Consider the following 23,505-nt stretch of genomic DNA (forward strand, 5'->3'; position numbering starts at 1 on the left):
TTCAATAGGCATTGTCCAAACTAATATGGAGCATGAGAAAACCAGATTGTGATCCAAAGGCTAAATTTATACAGCAGTACATTAAAATATGGTAGCTAATCTTTAGCAGAATGCATCATACAAACACATTCAGTAAAGTTAATGTTGTATGAATCCAAACTTGTATTAAGTCAACCATGAGTCAGTTAACCATGGATTAGCATGGTACATGAGTAAAGTCAGTACAATCTAACACTATATCTTCATATTTTTAGACCAATGTTTTCCAACCAGGGTATATCCTAAATATATGAATGTCACTTTATGGAATTCCTCACCCAACATTAAATATTGCTAAAAATACCTGAAGTATATCTATCTGAAAGTTGTCTAACTTGAGGAACATTGTTTTATATCTATAAAATCATTATCAATTTTTAAAACTGGAGGGATTTTTATAAGGCAAAAAGGTTAAAGGGAGTTGGACACCATATTCTGCTGAAACAGATTAAACTTCTCCAGATGGCTGGAAATCCTGATTGTCGTCAATATTTGGCTGTGGGAAGAACTAAAATCATATTCAGCCACCACGGTGTAGAGATCATGCCCATGTAATATGATGGTTTCTCTACCTCTTGACTTCTGAAGTAGCCAGAACAGAGTTTGTAGGGACTGTGAGACAAAAGAATCGAAGAGCCACATATTTTAAATGAAAAAAATAGCTTTATAAAACAAGATCAAAAATCCATCTTGAAAACTCATCTTTTAAATAGGGTACATTCATGTTCTAAAACAAAATGTACAGCTTCTTAATGATCTACTTGCAACATGTTTCTTTTTTCTTTTCTTTTCCTGGAAATTATTTCTAAAAGATATCACATTCTATACAGACACCACCTAAGAAATAATCTTTAAAAATTCACAAAGGAAGAATGACAGAAAGGTTTACTACAAAACATAACATATAAATATCTCCCCATCCCTTTTAGCTTGAAAATAAACAGTACACATTCTATTCATTTCCCCTCTGTAAATTGGAGGGTGAAAACATATGAAAAGCTTTCGACTTGGAAGTTTTATCAACCTTAGAAGCCAGCCAACAGACAATGCAAAAGATTAGACTGCCTGGTTGTTCTGACAACATCACTGAAGTTCTGCAACCAATTTATAATTCAAATTTAAGATTCCTTCGTACATTCAAGATTAAATTGCAAAAGGAAACAAAACAACTACGCCTTTTTTTTCTTGCAAGAAACAATTATTGTAACCACTGGTTTAGAGCAAGCTTCAAGCCTATCATGTATGGATCCAAATCAATGCCACTTGAATTAGGGGGGCAGGAATGGCTTTAGATGGTAGAATTTCTGCTTTTCGTAAAAGAAAAGAAAGATGAATGATTCAGGGGCTTGGAGGGAGAAAGAAAGGATATGTTACTTAATTTTTTTACACACAAAAAAAGATTTCCCCTGGGTGGGAGAAAGTAGCAAAAACATTTTGTTTCACTATAGTAACTCAAGTTCATTGAAGAGAAATGAATGTGGCAGAAGATTTGGGACTGAACTGGTAGGAACACTGAAAAATAGACCAATTTAGCTTGGCCAATTTGACACCTGCAGGCTTGGAATATTGGGAACTTCAATTTCTGCCATCTAAAAACCACAGTAGCAAAAATGGAGAAATATGGAACTAACCACTAAGACAGAATTTAGATATTTTGGACCTATTGAATTGAAACTATAGCAATCATTTCTATATAGTTATGGGAAGCAAAAAAAAAAAGGGGGGGGGAGGTATTTTTGTTTTTGTGCGTGAAATGAGTACTTATTTTGGAGTCTGGTATGTGCTCCATGACAGAGATGTAAATAAGGAGTAGCTTGAAACATAGTGGAGAAATGAGTAGAATGGTGTTTCTCAAACTTGTGAGCTTTAAGATGTATGGGTGGGCTGGGGAATTATGGGAGTTGAAGTCCATACATCTTAAGGTTGCCATGTTTGAAAAACACTAGAACTTGTCGACTTTAAATTGCATGGACTCCAACTCCTAGAATTTTTCAGCCCTTCCATGCATCATTAAGGCTGATAGGTTTGAGAAATAATATTCTGATAGTAGAAGATGAATCGCTACTGGCCTCTTTATGCAAATGGAACTATGCTTTTCCTCTATGGTGGATTTGCATTTGTGGGAGCCTAGTATTTTTTTTCTAGCCAAGACTCACCCCTCTTATAATCCATAGCCAAGGACAACAAAAGCCACTAAGATAACACCATGATGTCATATAAGTAGGGATAAGGGGAGGAAGGATTTTGCATTTAAGATGCATAAAGCACATCCGAATGCATGGCGAGCATTATTTTTCTTGGCCTGAAATTGAGGAGAAAAATTATTGATTTTGATATTGAATGTTTCAATGACACCACACTAAAGACTCGGAAGGGCTGGGAAATAAAGTTTTAGGGCCATTAATACACAGTGGAACATAAATGTTTAAACAATGAAATTGTTTGTCCGGGATGGTATAAGGACTCCTGCCTTGGGCAGGGGGTTGGACTAGACGACCTCTAAGGTATCTTCCAGTTCTATGATTCTATAACAAGTGGTCATCTGCTTCAGCACTTAATCTCCAATAGTTACCAATGAAGTTAATAAATACATGCCACAATTTAGATTTCAAATTAATATAAATAGCAAATTGGGGTGCCTTTTTTTTTTTTGCTATTATTTCTCTCTATGTCCATGGAATTCACTGGAATTCTTGGATGGAGTCGGAGTCCAGGTAAGCATTTTAATATTACAAAACAACAACAAAAGTTCTAAGATAGTCTAAGCTATCCCAGTCAGTCATATAAATATAAATAAGCATTATCTTATAGGAAAACATTCCCCTCCCCCATTTAATTATTGCTAGCAGCAAGTGGCAAATGAAAGATCAGAGAACTTAAAACTACCCACGTCTCATTTTTACCAAATGGACTTGGTTTCCCACCATTTCTAAGAAAAGGTTCTGGTACAATTTATGCATTGTGAGGCTGTGGAGGAATTTCACCACTTTCCGAAAACCTTGAATGGTTGTTTTGGGGAAACGGTATGATTTCAGATGCTTCAGTCCAAACATCAAGCTCTTGATGGTGTCTTGGTCTTTATTTTTTATCCTCCACAAATTCAAGAGCTTCAGAATTGGCTCTGTGGATTTGCACATCCTAAAAATCTGTTCCGTTTCTTCTCTGCCCACATTTTTCCCTGGCAAATTTTCCATCAGGATATTGAGATGCTCAAGGGTGATGTTGAGGTGGTCAATGTGCTTTAAAACACTGTTTTCACAAAGACTGATTCCTAAAAAGAAAGAAAGAATTAAACTTGTTTAGATCTCTCTTCATTAAAGTCACAAAAATATGATTGAACCTATCTCCTTTGCTGATAGGCTTAAAGCCCTTCTTTTTGTCAATACTTTCTTGAAAACTACCCTACAAATTAAAACCAATGAAATCTGAGTTTATGGACACAATGGCATCTGGGTCAATTAGATTTCATACAGATAGCATAATCCCAGATTTCTCTAAAAGAGTTTTCATTTTGTACCCAGCCATTTTGTGAAATGGTTAAAGGCCTAGGCTAGAAGCCAGGACCCTGGGAGTTCTAGTCCTGCCAGGCACAAAACCAGTTGGCTGTACCAATTCCTCTCTCTCTCAGCTTCTTCTCAAGGAAGAAGAAAATGACAAATCACTTCCCAAAAATATTACTAAAGAAACCCTGTTATAGACTTGTCTATATAGTCGTCAAAAGTCAAGATTAACTTGAAAACACTAAAAAAGACACAGTGGCTTTTCCTCACTGCTAAAGTGAAATTAAGTTGTCAGAAAATAATGTGTGTGTGTGTGTTTTCAAGTCATTGTTGACTCTTGGTAACTGCCTGAAGAACTCCTTGCAGTTGTCTTGGCAAGATTGCAGAAGTGGTTTGCCATTTCCTGCTTCCAAGGGCTAAGAGAGAGTGACTGGCCCAGCTGGCTTTGCGCCTCAGATGGACTAGATCTCACAGGCTCCTGGTTTTTAGCTTATGCCTTTAACCATTTCACAAAATGGCTGGGTACAAAATGAAATGAAATGCTTTAATCACTAACCCAGAGGTCTCAAAACTTGGCAACTTTGAGACCAGTGGACTTCAACTCCCAGAATTCTCCAGCCCAGCATACCTGGCTAGAGAATTCTGGGAGTTGAAGTCCACAAGTCTTAAAGTTGCCAAATATGGGGACCCCTGTACTAACCAAACTGGCTCTAGAAATCTATACCTATAGAAAATTTTCTCTCCCCTTTGTCATGATTTTGCCTTTTTAATGCCTTTCCTCCTGATCACAACCGAACTGCTTTTACCCAACTTGAGGTTGCTTTGGATGATATCCCAGTAAGGGAGGAAACTCTGTTTTAATGCCAACAAGCCTAATGATAACTTTAGCCTGTCCTAAGGATGAGAGATGAAAGCAATTTCATGGAGAAATGACAGGGAGGAAGATGTGGCCACGTCATCTTTATTTAATGCTTAGGAGTAAGTGGAAAGGCCACAGAAAGCTGATTTCAAATAAAAAAGGGCTTTTATTTGAAAACCCCAACCTTCAAAGCAGTTTTAAGGTGATTGTAATCACATCCACTGACTTCAAATGCTAAAGATAAGGAATGGCAGTTCTTATTTTGCTCCAGGCTGCTATAGATACTGCAGCCAGAGAAAATCCCCTCAACCTACTCAGCACGAAAAACAAAGAAGAAAAGAGAAAGGGGGAAACTTCCCAATTATCTGTTGCTTTGCCCTTGGTCTCCTACTTGCATACACGCAGTTCTCCAGTGCCTAACTAAAAGATACAATATGTGTCCACATGGCTTATGCACTTAGAAGCTGCTTTGATTACTGAGGTGAAAATCACAATGGCCACCTTCAACTGATTGTCTTGACTGCTGTGGGGATTTAACCTATACTCAGGAACAAATATCTTACATAAACTGACCCAGTGGGTAAACATAATCCCTTGCTTTTCTTTAGTACGTACCTTGGACAATATTCTTGACTGTACTGTGGTCCTTATTTTGCTCTTTCCATAACTTCAGTAGCTGAAAGGTCTGATCTTGCAGGCTACTCTTCTGTTTAATTCTTTCTCTGTTTTCAAGATTGATCTTCTCGCCAGGCAGACTATCCATGAGGGTATTCAGCCAGGTGGAAGATAGTTTTCTGGGCACGATGGACCTGAAGAATGCTTCTTCACACAAGGTGACATCTAAAACCATACAGATACTGACTTTAAAATTGGGACATTAACCTTTGAGCCACAGCAGCACAGTGGTTAGAGTGCAGTACTATAGGCTACTTATGCTGACTGCCGGCCGACTGCAATTTGGCATTTCGAATCTCACCAGGCTGAAGGTTGACTCAGCCTTTGATCCTTCCAAGGTTGGTAAAATGAGGACCCAAAATTGTTGGGAGCAATATCCTGACTCTGTAAACCGCTTAGAGAGGTTGTGAAGCTCTGTGAAGTGATATATAAGTCTAAGTGCTATTGTTATTTGGGGTGACTGTCAAAAACTGATGTGAGAAAGTACAGTACTATACTTTTCTAAAGCTGTAATCCTATGAAGACCAACAGGGATTGGACCCTACTGAAAAAGAATGGGATTTATTTTGAACTTCACACTTTGCAAATGTTAACAGAATGTTTCCTTTGGAGGGCAAAGTGCATAAATTATCCTTTTGAAGCAGGGATGGCACTCACTTCAAACAGAGAAGCTGCATGCACTGTGTTGCTTCCCTGGAGGAAGTGGGGCTTTACGTCTGCTCAGCAGGAGATTCACAGATCACCCCAACAAAGAGAAGGTGTCATTCCAGGCTGCAAACAAGCCAGAGAGTATTGCCCGTTCTTACACAATGATACTTTTAAAGACAAAGACAATGAGGCCAACAGAATGGAGAAAATGCCAACGCTATTTTGAATTGAAAAGATGTGTTTGTGATCCGTATCAATTTCATAGTTACTTGTTTCATAGAATCCTAAATTTGGAAGAGGTCATTTAGTTCAATCACCCATTGAAAGCAGGATCCACTGGAATATCTTTGATAGATGACATTCCAGATTCTGGTCTGAAACTTCAACCAAAGGATAGCCCCAAATTTCTGTTGCTACGTGAGACAGTTGTGAAATGAATTTTGCCTCATTTTACAGCCTTTCTTGTCACAATGTTAAATGAATCGCTGCAGTTGTTGAGTTAGTAACATGGTGAGATCTGGCTTTCTCATTGACTTTACTTTTGTCATAAGATTGCAAAAGGTGAACCCACGATTCAGGACACTGCAACCGTCGTAAATTCGAACCAATTGACAAGCATCTGGATTTTGATCCCATGTTCATTGGGACACTGCAACGGTTGTAAGTGTGAAAAATAGTCATGACTGCCCATTTTCAATGATGTTGTAACTTTGAATGGTCACTCAATGAGTCAAGGACTACCCATATTTGCCTAGTTCATACAACATTCTATTCCTTCCTTATTCCTTATACAGTCAAAAAGTTCCTCCTGATATTTAGTCTGAAAGTATTTTCATATAGATTCAACCCATTGATTTTGCTTCTGTCCTCTCAGACAATAAGGAATAAATCCATTCTATCTCTTCCATAGGAGAATCCTTCCATTAGGCAAATAACTTTCCCATCTGCATATTAGTCCGGTAGGTATAATCTATAAAATCAAGACTAAATAAATTCTCACTGTAATTCTAATTGCACATCAGCTGTAAACTCATGAGGAATTTCCATTACAGGCAGTCCTCAACTTACAACAGTTCATTTGGTGACTGCTCAAAGTTACAACGGTGACTATTTTTCACACTTACGACCGTTGCAGCATGCCCCATGGTCACATGATCAAAATTCAGATGTTTGGCAGCCGGTTCATATTTATGACGCTTGTGGTGTCCTGAGGGTCATGTGATCAGCTTTTGTGACCTTATGACAAGAAAAATCACTGGGAAAGCCAGATTCATTTAACAACCATGTTACTAACTTAACCAATGCAACGAATCTGTTAACAACCATGCAGAGGTGGTACTCAGCCACTTCTGACAGGTTCTGGAGAACTAGTAGTAGAAATTTTGTGTAGAGAGAACTGGTAAATACCACCTCTGTCTGGCCCTGTCCCCATCTATTCTCTGCCTCCCAAGTCCCAGCTGATTGGCTAGGTCTTCTTTTGTTGCTCTGCACAGGAGAACAGAGCTGGAAAGTAGGTTTGTGGGGTGGGGAAGGAATGGGGATTTTGCAGTATCCTTCCCCTGCCATGCCCACCAAGTCATGCCCACCAAGCCACGCCCACAGAACCGGTGGTTAAAAGATGTGAATACCACCACTACAACAGTGGCAAGGAAAGTCATAAAAGAGGGCAAGCTCACTTATAGCAAATATTTTACTTAGCAACATAAATTTTGGGCTCCATTGCGGTCGTAACTCGAGGACTACCTGTATTTTGTTTCGGGGTATTATATACACACCGATTCCACATTGCTGATCCAGTTCATCATTGTCTGCTCCCTGGCACACATTGTCATGTGTGGAGTCTCCCTTCTGCACCAATCTGAGACTCAGGGCGCTGCAGTTAGTGTGCATTTTACAAGCAGCTTTGGATGATGTTTCTTTAGAGAAATATCCTTCTGGACATCTCTCGCAAACAGTGTCGCTTTCAGGGGTACCTGCAGAAGAGGAAAGAGATGATTTATTTTTAAAACCATTTATCAATCACTTTGTTTATGGCACTTCAAGAATTTCCCATTCAACAATGGCAACAACGCCAAGGACAGAAATGAAAAACAATCTGATTTTCTTTGAAAGAGGAAAGACTGCTGCCCAGCATATTTTGGGAGATTAATGTTTTAAATCTCACTCTGATCTTTTGGTTTTGTAAAAAAAAAAATAATAATTCAGAAAACCCCCAAAGAAAGGAGCTATTTCACTTCAAAAGGTGACAGAAGATATTATTTGTATTTTGTCCATGTTAAATGAGAAACAAAGAAATCCTATTATAGGAAGAACAGTATTTTTCACCTACATAGCTTTTAAATGAAACATTCAGCCAGATGAAGGATTCATATAAAACTAGTCTGACTCAACCAGAAACTACATCTATCTATCTTCCTACCATCCATCCATCTACCATCCATCCATCTACCATCCATCCATCTACCAATCTACCTATATCTATCTATCTATCTATCTATCTATCTATCTATCTATCTATCTATCTATCTATCTATCTACATCTATTTCATCTATCATAAACATTAGGCACTTCAACAATGATTAAGAAAAGCTACTGTGGAATATAGCAGCTTATATAAAATCAAAAGTGCAACTAATTAAAGCAACTGTGTCTTTTCCCATGATTTCCCAACTGTCTTATACAGCTTCCACATGATCCTGGGAAAAAGCATGGCTTCTTTAAAAACTGGGAGACAGGTGCCATATATTGCCATATATTCTCATGAATAACTTTTGGAAAAGAGGAAGTAGGAAGAGGAGGGAGTGGGAGGAGGGAAGGAAGAAGAAGAAATTCAGATGATGCTGAATGGTTACTAGATAGCCCACCTAATTCCTAAATTCCAAAACTGTAGTTGATCAGCGGATTCCCCCCTCCCCCGCCCCCCAAGAATAAAATTAGCAGGAGCATCGCTGACTGGCTTGAGACAATGAACTAGCATGGATCTCTAGCTTGACATTTCCTAATTATCTATATTCAGCAATTCTCTAAATGAGCCAGAATGCCTGCTGAACCATAATGTGTTTCCAGAGTACTGATAGGAAGTAATATGCAAAAAAAGAGACTGTTATTTTACTATTCTACCGCTTTATGTCAGAAAGTTGATGGAACTGTGGGAAATTCAAAATGGCAGATTGTTATTGCCTATTCCTGTGGTCAAATACAAAGAGAATAGCAGCTATCGAAAGGGCTGATGAAGAAACTGGTGCTTTTGTCCCCACCGATTACACCATTGATAAAACAGTCCCTAAACAATGTTAATGAATTCTCCCCTTTTCATTCTGGACACTGAAATCAATTCTATGGTATCATTCAGCAGACAACAAATATTATTCTCCTTGAATCTGGCTTTTAAAACTATTCCTGCATGAGTTTCATGGAGCAAGTCAACCCTACATTATAGCCTGTGGATGCTTAATAACCCTAATCTCTTACACAATTTGGAACCAGAAAAAGGAGAGTTTATTAACCAGCTGGTGTTTTATAATTCATGGTCACTCTTTCATAGATGGCTTTGGGGCTTCCAACTTGATTAGATAGATTTAAGCTTGTTCTGAGCAAATTTCCATTTGTGCAATAAACCAAAGAAAATGGTTATTTTTTTCCAAACTAACTTGTATACATATATGTTGTTTTTTTATACAAAAATATCCTTGCTAAGAATGATGTATAATTATTTGCATTCTTATCTTTGACCAAAGGATAGAATTAGGTAACTTAACCTACTTCGAAACGCTAATTTCCACAGACTTTTAAAGGCAAGTCATAATTTGTTAAGGTAGCTCTGTAAAGTTAATATATTGATTCTACTTTCAGGTGACTAGATAACTATGAAATTTTCCAAGATAAAATAAAAGATATTGCAAACTAACATGTCAGATACTATATACTGGGTTTTTTCCTCCCAGGATAATCAGGTTGTTTTTCAGAGCAATTGTTTTTTGTGTGCTCTTTTAAATTAAAATATTTGCAAAAGTAAATTAAATTTGGAGTTGGGAACAAAGGCTGTTATAGTCACTATGCTCAGATGGAACTTGCAGTGGGAAATATTATCGACATAAACATTATTAGGTAAGAAACAGATTCTGTGGCAACATATTGTTGCAGGTGTCACACATGCTATATCTTCCAATCTTGTTTAGGCTTTTTAGGTCCTGTGAAGCATAGATTGAGACAAAGTTTAGTCCTCACCCACAAAACTAAAAACTGGAGATGGTTTAATTTTGTGGAATCCCTGGGGCCTTTTATGGGGCAGGCTGATTCTTTACAGATTTAAAGTAATAGCTGAAACCTCCCTTTAAAGAAGAACTTTTGCTTGGTCAGCTAAATCAAAAATGCCCCCAATACTGTGGTCTTTTCTTCATCCTGTGATCTTCTATCCAGGCCAGGGGTGTCAAACTTTTCCTCCCTTTGCTAAACCAGATGTGGACGTGGCCAGCGTATGACACATCTGGCCCGTGGGCTTGGGGTGTGACAGCCCTGATCTAGGCAAACCCATTCTATCTTTCATTTGATGCTCCAACACTGCAACATATTCACTTTTCACCAGGATAACTACAATGGCCTCCATGTGGGATCAGAATTACTATCCTGGCTCTCCACATATGGAAGCACTTTTCATTAAAATATGGGTCCAGACTGGAAAGGGTCAAATGGATTAGGAGGCATAAAACTTGCAAGAAGTTATGTAGATTAGCTTCAAAGAAAGAATATTTTTCACAACCTTCTCCCCATTTTGCCTCAGCACTCTGAAAATGAGGCCAATATCTTAAGGTGCTTCTTTCTTCTCACTCTTCCTCTATGTATACTACTAGAAACTGGGAGACCATAAATTCTAGTACTGCTTTAAATACAAGGCCAGCTAGGTGACTTTGGGCCAGTCACTCTCTTCACTCCTAGAGGATTTCCAAAAAGCTATTTCCAAAAATGTTGCCATGAAAATAGCATAGATTTGTCCAAACAGCCAAGAGTCAAGATTCACTTGAAGATACATGTTTACTTAGTATGTCCAAAACTTGGTTGCTTTCCAAAACTTGCCAGTTATATATGAATGAGGCTATTTAAAACTATCATATTATGTTCATAAATATAACTTGCTAAAATGATTTCTTGAGGCAGATACAGCAATAATGAATACATGGAAGCTATTGCTGATCAGCAGTTTTCAATTATAATTAAAAAAATAGGAGAGGATAAATAACCATGATTTAAAATGCAATACAAACCAATATGTTATATGGAAAGTATAACACTTTCATGTAAGCATATCTGGATTTTTCTATGTTCTATACCTTAAACAAAATACTCTATTTGAAACATAAGTTGGGTTTGTTTTTTGCATGTCAAATTTGAATTCTAATAATGCTTACATCTTTGTCAGTATAGGAAATACTCTTTATGTACTAGCTACTCTATTTGTTTCCGTCAGTGTTAGGAGATGCATCACACTTTAAATGAAAAGTCTGTTCAATAAACACAGGAGAACAACTACAATAAATGAGAGAAGTAGTACAGGATGAGCTATTGTAAGATGTTTATTAGCTCTGGACAACAATTTGTACAGGGTGTTTTAAATGCAGACCATATTCACGCTAAACTTCAGTCTGAATTTGGAAATGTGTCAATTCAGTGACAGATTACATTTTTCCTTCCCCATCAACATCCCTTTCAAAATGCGTTAAATATGGTCTTAATTCTGACTTTGAAATTCAGGATACTGCCAATTTTTCTTTCAAGAGAACTACTTATAGCTTTGAGGTTGTTGTTTTTCCTCCTACAAGGATCATTTGTGATGCAATTATGCCCATTCAGGTATGATGACTTTCACTGGTGCCCTAATACTGTTTTAATTATTCTCCTAATGCTATATCAATTAGCACTGTTTGCCAAGGCCCTGGAATAGCATTCTTCCCAATGAAAATATGTTATTAGTTATCACCCATAAAGATTGCATCTCAAATAATTTTCCCATGAAAGAGGGCACTCCATCATGTTACTCAGTGGAATGCAATTTGCAACCACTGTTAGATTAGTCATTATCACACAAGAAGAATATTTTGTTCAGCTGCCAGCAACATTCTTTTGGTAACAGTCTGAGGAGATGGTTCCTGCAAGTTCTCACAAGAAATACACTACCCATCATGTTCATGTTCATGATAGGAAGTGTTCAAAGCTGGGTGGATGTTTGTTTTTACAGTTCCAAGCAGATGGCAAAAACAGTAAGCTTAGTAAGAGCTTTTTCTTACTTACATCTAACCGCTACTTAAGTATGTCCTAGAAACTTCTTTTTGATGTTGTTCTCACAACATTGCTTTCATCTGATCGTATCTCCTGCCTCAGATGCCTTTAAGTTATTTCAGATACAGATTAACAGAGTTGGAAGGGATCTTGTAGGTCATCTAGTCCAACCCCCATCCAAGCAGGGGACCCTATACAATTTCTGAAAAATGGCAGTCCAATCTCTTCTTGGAAGCCTCCAGTGATAAAGCTCCCATAGCTTCCAAAGGTGAGCTGCTCCATTGTTCTCACTGTCAGAAATTTTTTTCCTTATTTTTAAGTTGAATCTCTCCTTGATCAGCTTTCGTCCCTTATTCCTTGTCTGACTTTTGGGTGCCTTGGAAAATAGCTTGACCCCTTCCTCTCTGTGGCAGCCCCTCAAATATTGGAAGACTGCTATCATGTCTCCCCTGGTCCTTCTCTTCACTAGACTAGCCAAGCCCAATTTCTTTTTTAGTCTCCAGTTTCCTAATCATTCTGGTTCATTTATTCCTACCTGTACCAATATTAATAAAAGGTTGGGTCCTTGGTGCTCTCTGAGCTTGATTGTTTTCTTGCAGACATTTCCTTACCTAACCAAATAACATCCCCATGTTGCTAGACATGCTAAATCTTGTGGCATTACTTGGATAATTTTTAGGCTCCTAGTTGGATTTCCAAAAGATTTCTGTCATGGCTGCCATCCTATTTGCTTATTCTTTGTACTATGCTATTCTTCGATTAATAGAAACAGAATAATTGTACTGTGTTTAAAATATAATAAAATCAAATGCAGTTAATATATGTGTTCATCCTGTGTGGTTATTCGCTTTGCGTGACCTTCACTCCAATTGCTAGCCATTCTAGCATACTGTCTTTTCAATAATTTTTGCCTCAGTTAGATCAGTCTATGTTTTTGTTTTGTTTTTATCTTTAGGATAGGATTAAACCAGGCTTTACTCTTTTATCATAACACATGGCTGGCTGAGAGCAGTAACTTTTCCATCTAATTGCCCGGAAGAGATTTTTTTTTTTTACTCACCCGAAGTGACCCTGAAACAGCTTTTGATGGTTGAGCAATCTTCAAATCATCTCTTGAAAAGAAGAACATACCTACCTTTTTGAACAACGCCAAATCCGGGAGGACATGCTGTGTGCCTCAAACAGAATTCAATGTTGAGGTACCGTCCTTCTACACACTCACACACACGGTTTCCGGTGCTGGTACATTTGATCTTTTCATATTGCAGTTCCTTGCATATCACATTGCAGTAGTGACATCGTTCGTTATTGTTCCATTCATCTGCATAAGATTGATCTGGACAATGAGCACACTCTGTCTTTGCTGAGGCTGTACAGTGCTGTTTGACATAGGTTCCTGGAGGACATTGGTCACACATCAGCTGACGGGAGGTGATAGGATCATAATGGAGATACTTTGGAGGAAGAGATTGCTGGACTGTCCACTTGACCGAGATGTCCAATAACTAATAAAATAAAATTAAAGCATTTTTTAAAATTTATTTATTTATATTTATTTATTTATTTGCAATACATTGATGTATCAAGTACAAAGTCCTCCTTTACAATTGTGATATGGCTAGATTAACACATTGAATTAAATTATAAACTGTATTTTGGAACTGACATCATACTAGGTTAAAAATAATAAATTCAACGATGCTAGATCAAGATCTATCGCACAGAAACTGGGGTTTCACAAGTGGCAAGTTACTAGAAAATATTTACTACTATGTAACATCTCCGGTATTTGTCACAGACCATTATGATGAATGTTATCATCTCTGCCTGTCAACTTCAACCAATTGTCACATACGGTAACCTTCCACTGTATTAGTTAGCCTGAAATTTTGCCATAAAATATCTAATTAAAAACTACAGATGTTATCTTTCAAACTTTTAATAACACTCCAGTATTGTACGTACAAAGAATTATTTCTTTTTTAGAAAACCTTCTCTGGATTAAGAAGTTTAGTGGACCTAGTCCTAGTTAGTACTTGGGTCATGAGAACAACCAGGGAATAATGATATAACTAATTAACTGAAAAAAAATATCTCTCAGAATAGAATACAAAACAGAAGAGTTGGAAGGGAACTTGGAGGTCTTCTAATCCAAGCCCTGCTCAAGCAGGAGACCCTATATATTTTAGACAAATGGTTGTCCATTCTTTGCTTAAAAGCCTCCAGTGTTGGAGCACTCACAACTTCTGAAAGCAAGTTTTTCCACCTGTTAATTGTTCTTCATCGGGGTGGGATTCAAATTTTTTAACAACCGGTTCTGTGGGGGTGGCTTAGGTGGTCATGTGACTGGGTGGACATGGCTTGGTGGTCATGTTATTGGCTGGGTCTGGCCAACTCAATATCACTCACATCGAGGCACGCATCTCCTCGCCTGGCCTCTCATGACTATGGGGATGTTGCAACAGTCGTAAGTGTGAAAAATGGTCATAACTCACTTTTTTCAGTGCCATTGTAACTTTGAATGGTCACTCCACACAAGCAAAGAACCAGTAAAGGAGGGGAAAAAAACTCCAGGGAAGTTCCTGAGACAGGAAGTCTAGTCCTGCCAAGAATGTAATAAGGGTTAATGGAGAGGCAGTTTCTGTAAGCAACACCAGAATGTTTCCTTCCTGCCTTCCTTACAGGATTAGGCAAGTAATTTATTCTAACAAACGGTTCTCCAAACTGCTTAGAATGTTAACAACCGGTTCTAGCGAATAGGTGCAAACTGGTGGAATCCCACCCCTGTTCTTAATATAATTTCTCCTTCGTTCTAGGTTGTTTCTCTCTTTGTTCAGTTTTTATCCATTGCTTGTTGTCTTGCCTTCTGGTGGAAACAGGTTGACTCCCTCTTCTTAGTGGCAGCCTCTCAAATATTAGAACACTGCTATTATGTCACCACTCATCAGGGGTGGGATTCAACCGGTGTTACTACCGGTTCAGTGACTATGTTTTGTGCACGCATGCCACTTCATGCGGATGGGCGCCTGACGCGTGCTGCATGCACATATAAAAAAAGACATCTGCTGTGCTGCCCAGACAGCTGAAAAGTGCTGCACGCAGGTGCACAGCATTTGAAAAACCTCTTTTCCCTGCTTTTTCAAATGCAGCAATGCTGCGCAAAGCAGCTGAGGTTGAAAAAGCAGGAAATAAAGGACAGGTAAGGGCCCGGGCAGGCAGGTGGGCCAAACAGCAGCAAACACAGAATCGGTTTCGCCACCAGTTCTATGGAACCAGGCAGAACCAGTAGCATACCACTCCTACCCCCCGTTTCTTCTTTTCACTAGACTACCCAATTCCTGCAACTGTTCTTCATACGTTATAACCTTCAGCACCCCACCTACAATCATCTTTGTTGCTCTTCTCTGCACTATTTCCAGAGTTTCAATATCTTTTTTATATTGTGATCGCCAAAACTGGACACAATATTCCATGTGTGGTCTTACCAAGGCATTCTATAGTATCCCTTTTCATGATCTCAATTCTGTCCCTCTGTTAAAGCAGCCTAGGATTGCATTGACTCTCTTGGCTGCTGCCACAGAGTGCTGGCACATATTTCAGTGATTGTCCATCTAGGACTGTGATTGAGATTCTTCGCACACTTAACTGCTGTTGAGTCAAATTTCAACTAGTCTGCACCTGTACATTTGGTTTTTTTTCTTGCCTAAGTGTAAAACCTTACTTTTTTCTACTTTGAATTTCATTTTGTTAAAAGCAGGCCCTAGTATTCAAATAATAAAGCTAAGGGCAATTACATCTGTACCGTTGTCATCAAAATAACATGGATGACAGTTTGGTTCAAAGGAGACTTGACTTCTATCCTTTTAGGAGCTCGCCAGAAGGGGTTTTGGAAAATTATATTCTATTAATTGAATTCTGAACTTTCGCAAGTTTTCCCCCCGATCTTCAAATGAAAGCCAATGTCACTGCTCCACCCTTGTGAAATAAATACAGATTGGATGGCAATGAGTAACACAGCCCATATTCCTTCAAGTATCTTTTTTTCTCTCTCTTTCAATCACAACCTTGTGATTTAAAAAAAAAATAAAAAACTAGTTTTTTTCAACATTGATTATATGCTTCGGTTTTGGGTTTTTCACACAGACCGCAGAAGAACGCTTGAATTTACTAAAACAGATAAAGCATTCTCATCCTGAAACCTAGTTTTTCTTTGATGACAGCTGCCAAGGGCTGGGCAAGTGCCAAGGCAAATTCTGTAAATTCTGGCATTCACTTTTCTACATTATGTAAGAACATTGTAATTGCCTCCAGGCAAAAATCCAGTTTGGTTCTCATTCTACTTCCGGCTGTAGCCAACAAATGGGAATCCACCAGCAGGACATAAACGTTATTATCCCCAAACCACTATTTTTTTTTTTTTTGCCTAATATTCAGAGAGATAACTGTCCTGGTGATAGAGATCCAGTTCAGCTATCACAGCCAATAACTAATAAACAATTAATCTGTTCTTGTTTCTTCTCTTTTCAACGCTCTTAAAGCCAAACGAAGACCACCAAATCATGATGGTGAGCTATTAAATATTATGGGAAGAAGAATCATTTAAGCCCTGATACAGTTTTGAAAAAGCTTTTGAGTGGATAAAGCAATTTTTTAAAAGTAGGCGTTGTTTCTCAAGTTTCCAATCTTAACACATACAAAAGGAAAAAAGGAAAAGGCTGTGGATGGAAACAAACAAACCTGAATCCTCAATATTAGCCATTTTTTATGTCATATGTATAAACACCAGGCTGTTCAGATTCCCTATTTACTTCTCTACTTTGGAGGAACAATTGCTGGACCCCAGTTCCTTGGCTCATTTGTTAACCTTGCAGTAATCGATTTCACTGCGTCAATATTTATATTATAGAAATGTGATTCTCTCTATTTTGATAGTTTCTTCATTACAATATCTTGAAAACAGCCTTGTACATAACAGCTGTACTCATGATCATCCTCAAGAAAAGCTCAGAAATCTGGAATTAGGTGAGCAGTCATCTGTTTAATGACCTCATCACTCTGTTTGAAAGACAATTTATAGCTTTATAGCTCCCACTGCCTTAAGAAAGTTCAAAACATTATCAAAGTTCCATCTCATCCTGGGCACCCTTTTTTTTTAACTATTACCATCTGGCAGATGGTACAAAATAATAAAAACAAGGACAAATAGGTTGAAAAACAGCTTCTCTCCCAGGGCAGTAGCTCTGTTGAATTCTACTGTATAGTGCAGTGTTGGTGCAGTGTCGGGGGTTTTCAATTCAATGTGTGGAGTGTGAAGGGTGTGTGTTTGTGTTTATTTTCATGGTCATGATGTGCACTGAAGATGGTGTTTGATTTATTTGTATGAGGTGCAATGACAATAAAGTAAACGAAACTATTTCAGTTCAAGACCAGTTTGTAAGGAAAGTTCCATGGGATAAGAGGGTCCAGCCATTTCCATTCTATAAAGTAGCAAGGAGGTAGGGAAGATGACAGAGGATGAAACAGACATGGTTCAGCTATTGACCTGAGATGCTGCAGAGAGCTAGATTGTAGAGCAGTTGGCCATCATGATCCATCATAGGTACATATCCCTCAGTGGCCTTCTGCGTGTTATACTGCCCTCTTCCCTCATGGCAATAGACAGGTGTCTATTTATACGAACTTTGATGCAGAATAGTGAACATTCATTTGTTGAGGACAGAACTTGCTACGGTGATAGACCTTTTTCCTACAACCCGGAAAAAGGAAGCTGTCTTGCTACATTGGACAAGAGGAGCTTCCTGAGAATAAACAACCTGGGAAGATCAATCCTGAAGAAAGCAGATCTAGATTAGAGATCTTACCAAAAGTGTCCCCTTTATCACCCTGCCTCTACACCCCATGACAGTCTGTGAAACATACACTATATATACCCATCAATCTTTGAGGGAATCACCATCTCCCAGATGAATGCAGGAGGTGGAGAGAAGAGACAGATTACTGGACAGCACTATTGGGAGTAGTAATCTCTTTTGAAATACGCTGTTGCTCCAAGGAGCCAAAGATATTCAATCCAAGAAGCATCAGGACAGAAGCTTATGGGAAGACTTTTCCTAATTTACTCAAATGTTAAACTGTATTTATGAAAGCCTGGCCTACATTGCTCTTGAAACAACATCATCTTTTACTACCTAGATACACCAAGGTATCTGTGTGAAATCTACAGCATCCAAGAATTAGCTACTAACTCAATTTAGTGCCACCAATAGTTGTAGCTTCGTATGTAACTCAATAAAAATGCAAAGAACTGTGAGAATACTTCCTCCCTCTGAACTTTGCTGCAAATATTAGATCTCTTCACCTTGAGCCATGGATTCAAATATGTCCTGCTCTATCAACTTTGAGCCGTGGATTCAAACATTTCATGTGGGGGTTTGCCCCGGATTTGTTGACCTATATATGTGAGACTTAGGGTAGGATAGTTGTTAATATTTTATACTTGATACTTCTGGGGAAACATATAGAAATTAGACTCGATGGATGAGCATGTAGCAATTTTATGTCTGTAGAGGGTGTCTGTTTAATCTCTGTTATCTCCACTTCGATCATCAATCTGAAAGATTTTTGGCTGAACAGAATCCTTACTTAGGACAGAATTCATTTCAATGCTACTTCTTTTCTATTGCGTTCTGTATCAATATGTTTCTGCATTAGTTTTTTAACTACTGAAGTCAAAGGTCCACTACACAAGACTGTATAGAGAAACCTCAGATATTAAAATCTCTATCTGGTGGATTTTATTTATTTATTTGACCTGTAGCTTAACTTTCCTCCAGGACAGAGGTCTCCAAACTTGGTAACTTTAAGACTTGTGGACTTCAACTCCCAGAATTCTCCAGGAAATCAAAGCAGCATACACAACACTTCCATTTTTTTCCCATGACAATAATCCTATCAAGTTGGATAGCCTGAGAGAGGGTGATTGTTCAAGGTCATCTAGTAAGTTTCCAGAGCTAAACAACTTAAACCTGGACCTCCCCAGTCAAAATCCTCAATCACTACCCTGCAAATGTTTGGATTGCATTGCCTGGCATTGTTCATCTAAAAAAAACTAAGCAGGATCAAATCTTATTAGTGTTTGGATAAGGAACCATTCAGAAGTACAAGTGCTGAAGGCACTTGAAGTGTAAGAAACATTGTAATCATAAATGCATCCACACTGATGCCAAGAAATTGACACAGAGATTCAACAGAATAACAGAGTTGGAAGGGACCTTGTAGGTCATCTAGTCCAACCCCCCCCCCCACTCAAGCAGGAGACCCTATACCATTTCTGACAAATGGCAAGTCCAATCTCCTCTTGAAAGCCTTCAGTGATGAAGCTTCCACAACTTCTGAAGGCAAGCTGTTCCATTGGTAGATTGTTCTCACTGTCATAAAGTTTATCCTTATTTCTAGATGAATCTCTCCTTGATCAGTTTCCATCCATTGTTCCATGTCTGACCTTTGGGTGCCTTGTAAAATAGCTTGACCCCTTCCTCTCTGTAGCAGCCCCTCAAATATTGGAAGATTGCTAACATGTCTCCCCTGGTCCTTCTCTTCACTAGACTAGCCATGCCCAGTTCCTGAAACAGTTCTTCATATGTTTTAGTCTCCAGTCCCCTAATCATCCTGGTTGCTCTTCTCTGCACATTTTCTAGAGTCTCAACCTCTTTTTAATAGTGTGGTGACCAAAACTGGATGCAGTACTTTAGGTGTGGTCTTACTAAGGCTTTATAGAGTGGTATTAGTACTTCCCTTGATCTTGATTGTATCCCTCTGTTAATACAATTTAAGATTGCATTAGCTTTTTTGGCCAATATAATCCTAAATTGCATCAACAGAGGGATTTGTTTGATTCTTTTTTGAAGATCCAAACTAACATGACTGTGAAGTTATCAACTTCAGCTCAATGGAAAGGAGCGTTTACCAGAAACATGAGATAAAACATTTAAGCCATCCTCTATTAAACTGGAACGGAATCCCATTAGATGTAAGAAGCAACATACAGTAGCTTTAATCATCACTTCCTATTCCTCAGTATCTTCAGCAGGTGGCAGCACTTGGCTGACTTAATTAAAATCTGATGAGACACCGAAGGGGATGGATGCCTTCTATCCTGTGAAACCTTACTTGTGCTTAGACTTCATAAAGGCAATGAAACAAAACTAGAGAAATCTACTACAACTGTTTAAGATTGCCAGGATGCTATGCAAAAGGTAGTCCTCAACACACAACAGTTCATTTAGTGACCGTTCAAAGTTACAACAGCACTGAAAAATGTGTTAGGATCATTTTTTTCACACTTAAGTCCATTGAAGTATCTCCATGGTCGCACAATCAAAATTTAGATGCTTGGCAATTGGTTGCCGTCATGTCATGCCATCACTTTTGGGACTCAGCGTGATGCTAATACCTAATAAAGGTTTACCTGGGCAGGTGTGGCACCTGCAGATTTCTTGGCATGGCCATAGCAAAAGGGTGTTTTCCTGTTCTTCCCAATCTCCAAGGGGAAGTCAACGTGCCAAAGTCAATGCGGAAGCCAGATTCAGTTAAAAACGTGTTGCTCACTGAAAAACTGCAATCATTCACTTAACAACTGCGGTGAGAAATGTCGTAAAATGGGGCAAAACTTACTTAACAAATGTTTTACTTAGCAACATAAACATTTGGGCTCAATTGTGGTTGTAACTCAAGAACTACCTGCAGTAGTCAATCAGAGGAGCCTCTATTTCCTTGATTCAGCCAAAATTAAATCTTTTAAAAATTAAGCTCATAGATGCTTTAGACTATCCTTAAAGCTCATGGAATGTAGACATATTTTAATCTAGGCTGAAATATCCCCATCATATTTAATGCTTATATTTGGTGTATAGTAATTTTGTATTTTTTGGTCAATTTGAGAAATGCTCTTCAGATCTGTATGATGTTAATATGGATTTGAGCTCTGATGGTGCAGTGGTTAGAATGTAGTACTGCAGGCTACTTCTGCTGCCTGCCGGCTGCCTGCAGTTTGGCAGTTCAAATCTCACCAGGCTCACGGTTGACTCAGCCTTCCATCCTTCTGAGGTGGTAAAATGAGGACCCAGATTGTTGGGGGCAAGAGAGGGCTGTAAAGTACTGTGAAGGAGTATATAAGTCTAAGTACTATTGCTATTTCAATGCATGTGATCCAATTGGACCGTTTTTTCCCCATATCTCATACTTATGTTCTTGTGGGGCAGAGAGTAACACAAAACAACTGCAAAGTTTTTCTTTATAACCACTGGGGAAATGAGGCTTGAGCAAGACATTTCTTATTGGATGGAATTCCATTTAAAAACCAAAACCTAATCTATATAAAAATCAGAGCTCAAGGACTTTTATTGTCTGAAAAGCTTCCTACTCAGTGAAAGATATTATTAATTCACCAGTTGTACACATGAAACAAAGTTGGCAGGAAATAAAGGAAGCATTCACAGTTATTTTATCAAACAGCCTTCTTTCCCCAAAATGAAATATATTGAATATATAGCTTTCAAAATAACACCAGGCCATTGCTGTTCTTGCTATGGGCTGATTCTGTGATAAATTACATTTATAGATATTGATTCTCCCAGGGTGGGATATAAATTCGGTAGATGATCCCCATTGTAATTCCATAACAGAGCAGCTTAAGAAATTGAAGAACATGCAGCACTTAATGGTGCATATAATCGTTTACTGCTTCTAAAGTATCTTTGGAAGTTTTCCATTCTCTTCAGTGTCGTTTTGTATACACAGCTAGATATGAAAATGCCCAAAGATTTGTCGTTATTTACTTAGAGGAAGCAGTAGAAGGAGAAAGATCCAGGTTCTATGCTTGGCATCTCTCAATATAATGATAGTTCTCAGTTTGAGATTTTGGAGAATATTCCCCCAACATGGTAGATAATGCTGGGTAAGATTGCTCAATGGTCTGACTCTGTATTCAGCACCCTCTTACATTCCTACAGACCCATTTAAAATTAAGCACCCCTATGCTCTATCCGGTTCCATCCCATAGATTTTTGCTTGCTGTCCCATAATTTACAACTACACAGACAATCAAGGGAACTTGCCCCCAAATTTGCTCCAACAGCCCAAAATCCTACTAAAGACTTAAAAGGCAAACACAGCTTTAAAGAAACAGAGAGAATAATAACCTCATTACTTTGTGCTTTCCAAAGCAACTGTCAGCCTTGAGGCAAAGACTTACCAGCAGTGTGCAATACAGAAGTTTGGTCATTGTACAGGCAGCGTTACAACTCTTAAGAAGCTGGAAAGGCAAGCAGATAGCCAGGGAGTAGCAGCTTGCAAACAGGACCTCGGCACATTTAAGCCTCGTTTATATATATTTCTGTGGCCCCATGCAGCAGGAAAACGTGGCTCAGCTTAAAATCCTCCCTTCTTCCCTCCCCATGATCAATTTCCTTCAATTTTTTTTTAAAGGAACCTGTTGATGATTTCATGCAACTTCTTAACCACAGGTTCTGGGAGGGCAGAAAGGGAGGAGGAGGAGGAGAAGGATTCAGGCAGAAGGATGGGTTAACTAATTACTGTCTGCCAGCCACCACCTCCGTTGTGAAACTGCTGCCCCCTCTTTTTTTTTTTCTGAACAAAAAGGGGGAGTCCAAGGAAGTCTCACCTTCAGGACAACAAAGACTGAGTTATTCACATCGTCCCGGCTGTTATAGGAACGGTCGTTTTAAAAATAACTCCCTGAAATTGTCCTTTTTTAAGTTCCTGCTTTGGACTCGTCGATGTGCATGAAGGGAGAGAGAGCAAGAATGGGAACTCTTTGTATGTTTTATTTCCCCATCAGATGAGAGGACCATAAACGTTTGCCATTTAATTCAAAGCGGTTTTTTTATGCCAGTTTGCAAAAATCACCTGTGATTTTTATGCCAGTTTGCAAAAATCACCTGTGATTTTTATGCCAGTTTGCAAAAATCACTGGAACCTTTAAATTTTTTGTCTTAAAAAAAAAAACCACTTAAGCCACAGTGTTGTTGTTTTTAAAGCCAATATAGTGCAATCTATAAAAGAGGCTAGTGTAACATAGTGTAACTTACAAAAGAGACTACTCTCGTTTCCCCCTCTTAAGGAAAGGGGTGCCAGAGGATTTATTTTGTTTGCGATGATGTATTTCTTTGGGAAAGAATTCTCCCTAAAAATCAGAACAAAAAGCAGGATGGAAGCACTTTAAAGAGCACATTGCAGCCCTCCAAACAAAGATATAATTGCCTAAGATGTGTGAGGGAAAAAAAAGGTTAGTAAGTAATTTCTCCTGAGTGTTTCATTTGAACTGAAGAAGGGCTACTGAGAAGAGAACTTATTAGCCGGTAACTATAGGGCAAGTCCATTACAAGTCCCAGCAAACTCCTTTTTATAGTTTTGCAACTTCGTTATTATTAGTTTTCTTTTCTTCATGTGGGTCAGCACATACATATTGTTGGGATAAATAGCCATCAGGT

General features: G+C 38.5%; 1 protein-coding gene across 1 annotated transcript; it reads right to left on the reverse strand.

The window, feature by feature from the left end:
- Positions 1–682: 682 nt before the first annotated feature.
- TNFRSF11B (TNF receptor superfamily member 11b) lies at positions 683–22,482 on the reverse strand. Its single transcript, XM_026703592.2, has 5 exons — positions 22,248–22,482; positions 13,131–13,500; positions 7,497–7,694; positions 5,014–5,238; positions 683–3,310 (listed from the first exon to the last, which is right to left on the reverse strand). Exons 1-5 carry the CDS (start codon positions 22,275–22,277, stop codon positions 2,922–2,924), a joined length of 1,212 nt encoding a protein of 403 aa, XP_026559377.1. The 5' UTR covers positions 22,278–22,482; the 3' UTR covers positions 683–2,921.
- Positions 22,483–23,505: the final 1,023 nt, after the last annotated feature.

This window comes from Pseudonaja textilis, chromosome 3 (genome assembly GCF_049901715.1).
Source record: "Pseudonaja textilis isolate UNSWEBS1 chromosome 3, rPseTex1.2, whole genome shotgun sequence".
In the NCBI taxonomy this organism is placed as follows: domain Eukaryota; kingdom Metazoa; phylum Chordata; class Lepidosauria; order Squamata; family Elapidae; genus Pseudonaja; species Pseudonaja textilis.